This window comes from Lagopus leucura, unplaced genomic scaffold (genome assembly GCF_019238085.1).
Source record: "Lagopus leucura isolate 7727_CA_CO unplaced genomic scaffold, USGS_WTPT01 157-0_obj-0_obj, whole genome shotgun sequence".
NCBI classification, from domain to species: Eukaryota; Metazoa; Chordata; class Aves; order Galliformes; family Phasianidae; genus Lagopus; species Lagopus leucura.
This window is the reverse complement of record NW_024962412.1, coordinates 73,779-81,627: the sequence shown is the minus strand read 5'-3', so window position 1 is coordinate 81,627 and position 7,849 is coordinate 73,779. Positions and strand designations below refer to the sequence as shown.

General features: G+C 62.1%; 4 protein-coding genes across 5 annotated transcripts; 2 read left to right on the top strand and 2 right to left on the bottom strand.

The window, feature by feature from the left end:
* The first annotated feature begins 147 nt into the window (after positions 1-147).
* Positions 148-859, top strand: SLC35A4 (solute carrier family 35 member A4). The gene is made up of 3 exons (XM_042890654.1): positions 148-211; positions 283-381; positions 456-859. Exons 1-3 carry the CDS (start codon positions 197-199, stop codon positions 651-653), a joined length of 312 nt encoding a protein of 103 aa, XP_042746588.1. The 5' UTR covers positions 148-196; the 3' UTR covers positions 654-859.
* Positions 860-923: 64 nt separating this feature from the next.
* Positions 924-2,638, top strand: LOC122190597 (probable UDP-sugar transporter protein SLC35A4). The gene has a single exon (XM_042890651.1). It carries the CDS (start codon positions 930-932, stop codon positions 1,884-1,886), a length of 957 nt encoding a protein of 318 aa, XP_042746585.1. The 5' UTR covers positions 924-929; the 3' UTR covers positions 1,887-2,638.
* Positions 2,639-2,747: 109 nt separating this feature from the next.
* LOC122190598 (involucrin-like) lies at positions 2,748-3,920 on the bottom strand. 2 transcript variants are annotated; one of them, XM_042890652.1, is made up of 4 exons: positions 3,866-3,920; positions 3,494-3,622; positions 3,230-3,382; positions 2,748-3,148 (listed from the first exon to the last, which is right to left on the bottom strand). In XM_042890652.1, exons 1-4 carry the CDS (start codon positions 3,893-3,895, stop codon positions 2,975-2,977), a joined length of 486 nt encoding a protein of 161 aa, XP_042746586.1. In that variant the 5' UTR covers positions 3,896-3,920; the 3' UTR covers positions 2,748-2,974. The 2 variants fall into 2 exon arrangements, with proteins under 2 accessions (XP_042746586.1, XP_042746587.1); XM_042890653.1 differs by having other exon boundaries at positions 3,230-3,379.
* Positions 3,921-4,271: 351 nt separating this feature from the next.
* On the bottom strand, positions 4,272-6,987 carry LOC122190593. The gene is made up of 10 exons (XM_042890645.1): positions 6,898-6,987; positions 6,630-6,694; positions 6,387-6,434; positions 5,896-6,021; positions 5,694-5,771; positions 5,292-5,374; positions 5,057-5,167; positions 4,877-4,981; positions 4,676-4,791; positions 4,272-4,573 (listed from the first exon to the last, which is right to left on the bottom strand). The coding sequence occupies exons 1-10, from the start codon at positions 6,965-6,967 to the stop codon at positions 4,272-4,274; spliced, it is 1,104 nt and encodes a 367-aa protein (XP_042746579.1). The 5' UTR covers positions 6,968-6,987.
* Between the last annotated feature and the right edge of the window lie 862 nt (positions 6,988-7,849).

Below are 7,849 nucleotides of genomic sequence, written 5' to 3'. Positions count from 1 at the left end.
GCCCCGCCCCCAACGCGGCGCCCCGCCCCCAACGCGGCGCCCCGCCCCCAACGCGGCGCCCCGCCCCCAACGCGGCGCCCCGCCCCCAACGCGGCGCCCCGCCCCCAACGCGGCGGCGCTCAGAGCCGGGCCGCCCCGCCTCAAAATGGCGGCGCGCAGGGCGGAGCTCCCGCCGGGAGGGCGGGGCGGCGGCAGCATGGCGGACGATAAGGTGAGTAAGGTGGCGAGGCGCGCTCTGCGGGCTTGGCTTGCGGCTTCGCCTGCAGCTGCGCGTCCCCGCAGGACTCGCTGCCCAAGCTGAAGGACCTGGCTCTGCTGAAGGGGCAGCTGGAGAGCCTGCAGCGGCGCGTGGAGGACGAGGTGCACGCCGGCGTGGGGCAGGTGAGGACGGCCGGGCCCGGCTCCGCCCCGCTCGGCTCCGCCGGCCCCGCGCCCTGACGCGCTGTGCCCCGCAGGGCGGCTCGCTGCTGGCCTCCCCGTTCCTGAAGGGCTTCCTGGCCGGGTACCTGGTGGCCAAGCTGCGTTTCTCGGCGGTGCTGGGCTTCGCCGTGGGGACGTGCACCGGCATCTACGCCGCGCAGAACTACGCCGTGCCCGACGTGGAGAAGACGGTGCGGGACTACCTCAGCTCGCTGCGGAAAGGAGGGGAGTAGCGGGGCCGCCCGGCTCCCGGGGCGCTCGCAGACTGACCCTGCCCGGTGTTCGGTTCTCCCCCCGTCCGGTGCGTCCCGGGGAGGCAGATCTGCTGCTCTGTCGGCAGGAGCGAAGCTGCTCCTTTCCGCCGCACGGGGAGCGTGGCAGGTAACGTCCTCTTGTAGTCGGGCTCATTAAACTCGTGGCGTTTGGTCTCTTCTGAGTATCCCGAGGTGGGAGTCTGTACGGCCTCCCCCCTCCGTGCCGGCCCTCGCCCTTCGTGCTGCAGCCCGGGGATGGCTGTGTTTGGGAAAGCCGCCGGCGCCCTGCTCAGCCCTTCTCAGCGCGGGCTGTGGGGGCTGATGCTGCTCGCCTCTGTGGCCATATACGGCTCCCACGCTCCGCTCCTCGCCCTGTGCAAGGTGGACGGCGCGATCCCCTTCAGCTCCTCGGCCGTGGTGGTTTTCATCGAGCTGACAAAGCTGGTGCTCTCCCTGCTCTTCCTGCTCACCTGGGACCGGCAGCTGCTCGGGGCCGCGGTGTCCTGGCACCACGTGGCTCCCTTCGCCCTTTCAGCCCTGCTCTACGCTGCAAACAACAACCTCGTGGTTCACATGCAGCTCTTCATGGATCCCAGCACCTACCAGATCCTGAGCAACTTGAAGATCGTCAGCACCGCGCTCCTCTACAGCCTCTTCCTGCGCCAGAGGCTCCGTGCGCGCCAGTGGCTGGCGCTCTGCCTGCTGATGGCTGCTGGGGTGAGCTACAGCTGTGGGGGTTTGCGGGACCCACGGGGCTCTGGCAGCCCCTCTGCCATGCAGCTGCACATCACGCTGGTGGGCTTGTTGCTGATCTTGGTGTACTGCCTGATATCAGGCTTGTCTGCTGTCTACACAGAAGCTATCCTGAAAACCCAAGCTCTGCCCCTCAACCTTCAGAACCTCTTCCTTTATTTCTTCGGGGTCCTGGTCAATTTGGTCGGCCACTTCTGGAGCAGCACAGAGAAAGGTTTCCTGGAGGGCTTTTCCTCCTGGGTGCTGGTGATTGTGGTCAGCCAGGCCTTGAACGGCTTGATTATGTCCGTGGTCATGAAGCACAGCAGTAACATCACCAGGCTCTTTGTGATCTCTTGCTCCATCCTGGTCAACGCTTTGCTGTCTGTTGCCCTCTTCAACCTGCAGCTCACCCTTCTCTTCTTCATTGCAGTCTTGTGCATCGGCCTCGCTGTTCATTTGTACTATGGGGTGACGTAGCTGTGGCCTCCCTGCCCTGCGTGCACCAAGGCAGCCCTTAGCTGTCACTCAGGGGTGTTCCTTGTCTGTGCTGGGCCTGGTGTGGGGCACAGTGATGCCTCCCTGCCTTTTTGTTCACAGGAGGAGGCAGGGAGGCCCAATATGAGTTTCTGCTGCCCTAAAGCAAATGCCCTTTGGGAGGGCTTTGCTCAGCATACCTCTGCTCAGGAAAAGGAGAGAGTGCCCTGCCAGGCCCCATGCTTCTTTATCCCACACCTTTATCCAGTAGGCCCAGGCTTTAGAGTGGATCCTGAGCCCCTTCTCGTATGGTACGTCACACTTCTGCTGTTTTCCACATCTTCTGCACACTGAAGCACACATCTATCCCCTGTGCTGGTAAAAGCTGCTGCAGGGTTAGCCCTGGTTTGCTGCTCGTGAGCATGCGGCCAGCCCTGCTGCCAGAGCAGTGTGCTGCTGCCAGGAGAGCCCTGCACCACGCCTGGGGGTTTCTCCCACCCTTCCTCTGCAGTATTCCACCCCAATCCTCAGCACAGCCCCTGCCTGGAGGTCTGGTATCCTTGGGCCCTATTTGCCTGTCCTGGGCACAGTATTGCTGTCTACCTTTGTGGACAGGGATTATAAGGGGAGTCTTATGTGCTCTCTGAAGAGGAAACAGCACCTGAATTTGTACAAGTGTGGTGTGGCTAGTGAATTCCTGGTGGGCAGAAGTCACTGCTGGCTCTGGTATGGTTATTAAAGCTGTGGTTTAATGATGTGCATGTGTTTGTTCTCCCTGCAGGAAGATAACAGTTTCACTTGGCAGAGCCCTGTACTGCCCTGTTCAGTAACACATCTGAGCCTGACGCTCTTGGTGGGGGGGCACTTGCTTTATTGCACTCGGCAGCATCCCTGGGGCCACGAGCCCTTCCATGGCACCAGCTGTAGCCTCGTGCCTGTGTCAGTCTGGTGCCACAGAGAGCCATACCTGTGCTGCTCAGAAGGCTGTGTAGATTGGACTGGAGGTGTGTGCTGGGCAGCAGCAGGAGGAACCAGCACCCGCTCTGTCCTTGCTGTCAGGGTGGCTGTTCCCACTGCTCAGGGACTCTGGCTCAGGGTGTCTGCGTGGTGGCATCAGCTGAGCTGTGTCTTCTGGCCTCCCGCAGCTGCTGGTTGTGCATGGAGAGCTCCACGGCGTCCCGCAGCACCTCCTGCAGCAGTGCCTGGTACCGCTGCTTCAGTGCTTCTGCTCGCTCCTCTCCCCGGCGCTGCTGGTCCTGGAGCACCTGCAGGGACACGCAGGGGCCCTGGCACCAACCTGGCCTCTGTGTGCAGAGCCATGCCAGCAGCCGTGGTTCGGTCCTCGCCTGCTGCAGGTGCTGCCTCCAGGCCTGCATCTCCTGCCCATGGCCCTGCAGAAGGGCATCCAGATGCTGCTTGGCTGCCTCTCGCTCCCTGCGTGCTGCCTCCAGGCTCAAATGCAGTACAGCCACCTCCTGTTGCAAGCAAGCTGCATCCTGCTGCAGGGACAGGGATAAGGACGGGGCGGCACTGAGATATCTGTGGGAAACTGGAGCCCCTCAGGTCTGCCTCTTTTACCCTGTCTTGTCAGGCTCTCCTCCCATGCTCACCTCCTGGTCTCGTACTGCCCTGTCCTGCAGCTCCTGCTGGAGGAGCTGAGTCTGCAGCTGCTGCCTCTGGGCCTCTGCCAGGGAGTCTTCAACTTCCTCAGACTGGCGTGGCTCTTGCTGGTTTCCTGCCTGACAGAGGCAGGTCCATGGGTGCCCAGCAAGGGGCTGGGTGCAGGGGGACCTGGGCTGCTTCTGGACACAGACCTGGTGGGATCTCACTCACTGTGTGTCCCCTGGTCAGTGCCTGTGGCTCCTCCATCAAACCCTGCCCTGAGCTCCCTGGGGCTTGGCTGGTCCCTGCCCTGCAGCTCTCACTGGGCTCTGACGTTTGTGGATGTGAAGGATGTGATGTAAGCAATGCCTCCTACCCACCTCAGTCCCCCAGGCGTGGGGCATGCCCATCCCCTGCTCCTGACCTCTCACTGGCTCCAAACTGACACCATATGGGGGCATCTGGGTCCCAGGCTGTTGTGTTGGTGCTGCATTCCCTGCAGAGATCGGGTCCTGTGGGAGACGGGGACACAACGGGAGGCAGCAGGCCTTGGTGCTGCTGCTGTGCCCAGGTGGTCCGTGGGGAAGGCAGGCACGTCTGATCTGCACCCACCTCGGCACTGGGCTGCTGCACCTGGTTTGTCCCAAACACCCTGGTCAGCGCCTGTTTTTTCTCCCACTTTTGGCTTTTCAGCACCTGGAAAAAGCGATTGGGGGTGCCAGGGAGCTCCAGGTGTGAACATATCCCACCCAAACCGCCTCGGTGCAGACATGGGTCTGGGACACCTCATCCAGCCAGGGATTGGCGTTGCCCCGCTAGTGACCAGGCCATGGAGCGTCCATAAGTGTCCCCCACCTGCAGCTCCCGCAGAGCTCTCTGCAGCTGCGCCAGCACTCTGCGCTGCTCGGGGCGGCCCACTGCCTCCTGCAGCTCTGTCTGCAGCAGCTCTGTCCGCAGCCCTCGGATCTTCTCCCTCCGCGCTGCCACCTCCCGTGCAGGGTCCCAGTGTGTGGGTGACACTGATTTGTTCGCCCCCTTCACCTGCTCAGCCAGCGCCAGGGCTGCCCGGATCTGCTCTCTGGGGGTGTCTGTGGGAGCAGAGAGCCCTGGGTGCCTGGGCAGTGGCCGCGCTGTGTCCCTGGGCTGGCACAGCGCGGCTGCCGGCCGGGACCTCATGGTCCCAGCGCTACCTGGCAGCGTCACACACAGCAGCAGGAAGGTGAGGCTGTTCCCCTCCAGCAGCCGCTCCACGATCCAGGGCAGGGCGCCCATGCCTGGTGCTTGGAGCATGGGATGGGGAACCCTGCTGAGAGACACCCACAGGAGGGATGGGTGCACGGAGCTGGGCGTGCGATGGCAGGAGCGGGCTGAGCTGCAGCTCCCACACGTACAGCTCAGGACAGGCTCCTGGGGATGCCAGAATGCGCAGAGCTGAGCGCCGATGCCTGCCGCCCTCCAGCTGCTGTTCCACAGTGAGGGTGAAGAGGCTGCAGGCCCTGGGGAGAAGCTGGGATGAGCAGCAGTGCGTGGTGCTGGGACCCCCACCAGGGGCCTCAGCCGAGCCCACCCACCCCTGTGTGGCTGAGGGTCCAGCAGCTGGAGCAGCCCCTAGCCCCCACGTGTAGATGCTGATGGCAGTTTGGGCATTGGACACAGTGACCTCCATCACCTCCTCCACCATTCTAGAAGCAGAGAGAATGAACACTGAGAACCATGTCCTTCCACCTCTGCTTGCCCTGGCTCCTCGACCAGGCCCATCCCCACAATGGGTGTTGGGGTGCCGGCCACTGGGGTCCAGCTACCTACAGGCCCAGGGGTGTGATGTCCATCACGTGCAGGGCTCTGCCATCGGGACGGAGCAGGTCCCAGGCTTCACCCTCAGCGCAGACCTGGAATGGGACAGTGCTATATGGAGGCCAGAAGGAGGGGGCTGCTGGTAACCTGCACCCACTGGGGCCCCAGGCTGCTTGTGTCCATGCATGGGCTGGGAAGGGAGTGCATCAGGGTTGCTTCCAGCACCAGGCCAGGCAAAACCAAAGCCCTGAGAACCGCAAGGGGCCGTGCAGGGCTCGTGCACAGGCTTCCCACTTCTGGAGAGCCCAGGGGTGAGAAAACTGAGTTGCAAAGGCCGCATCATTTGGGACTGGCAGCAGAATGGGGAACCTTGCCCAGAGCATCCTGTCCTGGCCAGCCCTGCTGCCATCGTACCTGGACCAGGCTGACTGTGTGCAGGCGTTGTGCGTTGCTCCCTGACACTTCCAGCTCTTGAAAGACGATGTTGATCACCTGAGGACAAGCTGGGAGCTGCTGGTTCTCAGCAGGCGTGGCTGTGTCCCACACCTGTACCAGCAGGCTGGGATCCTAGAGCCCAGCAAGGTGACTTCTCTGCAGCCATTCCCCATGCCCTCACCTGCCAGATGATGTCCTGCAGTGGCAGCTGGCTCCCAGGGCCATTTGGGTCCCACAGCATCAGGGACACACTGTAGCCAAGGGGCAGCAGAGCCAGCTGGGGTCTTGCCAATTCCAAGACCTTCTCCTGGTAGAAGAGATGTATGTAGCTGAGGAGGAGTGGTATGGAACAACCAGAACAGTGCAGATGGCCCAGCACAGGGGTCACTGGCATGGAGCAGATGGCACAGCAAAGGTGAGATGGCATGGAACAGGATGGATGGCAGAGACAGCATGGCACAGCACGGAGCCACAACCCAACACCAAGAGGAAACAGGGAGGGATGAGAAACAGCAGCAGAGACATTTGAAGGACAAGCTCCAGGACCTGAGCACACCCAAGGAGCTGGCAGTGGTCACCAGCACTGCTCAGACAGGAGCCTGATGGCAGCCATGTGTCCCTGGCTCATCTGGCTGGGCACAGGGCTGCAGAAGGACGTGGGGCCCGTGGTACCTGTCCTGCATCCAAGTGAAAGATGTCATCGACAGTCAGGCAGCTCTCCTGGCATGATGGAGTGAAGGTAAAGATATTCAGCTTCCCCCAGTATGACCAGTGCAGGACAAAGGAAGGACTGGGCACACTGGGCTGCAAAGTTAGTGTGGCACAGAGGAAGGGTGAGACTCCCATCCTTCCCTGCTCTCGTCTGAGGCCCAGGAACTTTTGTCCCGTCAGTGTCCCCACCCCTGCCGCTCTCACCTGGATCTCCTTCTCTGCAAGAAGCAGCTGCAGGGGGTCTCCACTGCCAGCTGCCCAGCTCTGCCCTGAAAACATCGAGCATGGAAAGGGGCCACCCCACCTGCCCCAGTTTTACCCCCAGCAGCCAGGGGCCCAGGTTCGAGGGGCCATTTTCCCCAAGCCCTCTCACAGCGACCACAGTGCCCAAAGCCACCACATGGGTGAAGGGGAGGAAGCGCTCGCCCCACCGCCGCAACAACCCCCAGCGCCGCTGCTGCTCCCAGCCCACCTGCTGCCTGCTGCAGTGCCACGGCTGCTCGTGCACACACCTCCTGCTCAGCTGGCGGGGACACACGCATGGCAGCAGGGACACAATCCGGCTCCTGCCCCGAGCACCACCGGGAGCCAGGTCAGCCACCCCAAAACCAGGGGACAGTCCCCCCAAGAAGTCTGCAATGTGCCCCGCTCACCTCCTCACCGTCCATGGCTCAGCACCCAGCGCAGGGCAGGGATGGGGATCGTGTTCCTGTGCATTATTGATGGTGATCGGGCACAGCCGTGTGCACACAGCCGGGCATGGGATGAGGCACCTCGGACGTTATCTGGGGATGAGAAGCAGCCACAGCCCACAGGTTCATGCCTCCTGGAGACGGACTGTACCCAGAGCACCCAGACAGAGTTGGGGAGCTCTGTTCAGTGCCAATACAGGCTGAGGGGGCAGGAGAGGGGTCCCAGACTCTGCCCTTGGCACTAAGGTGGGAGCAGGCACACATGCCTCTATCTGCCACCACTCCCTGTAGGACCAGGTGACACAGCAGCTCCTGTCCCTGAGCCAGCCCCAAAGTCCGGAGTGATGGGATGTGAGCCATTGGGTGTAGATGGGGAAACAGCCCTGTGGGTTTACTAAGAGCAGAGAGGTGCTGATAAGGGTCAGTGAATTCCAGTACATGGGGACTTACTTCCCTTCCTGCTCTGCTGGGTGGAGGTGCTGCTCCCAGTTCCCAGAACAAACCCCAAGGTGCAAACACGGACCCAGTACACACCCAGTGTACTGGACCAGTTAAAGGTCAGACAGGGGATCAGGCCCAGTCAGCGTGGGCTTATGAATGGTAGAACCTGTTTGACAAACCTGACTTTGTTCTGTGACAAGGTGCCCCGCTTAGTGGATGAAGATGAGGCTGTCGATGCGGTCTACCTGGAGTTCAGTAAAGCCTTTGACACTGTCCCCCACAGCATCCTCA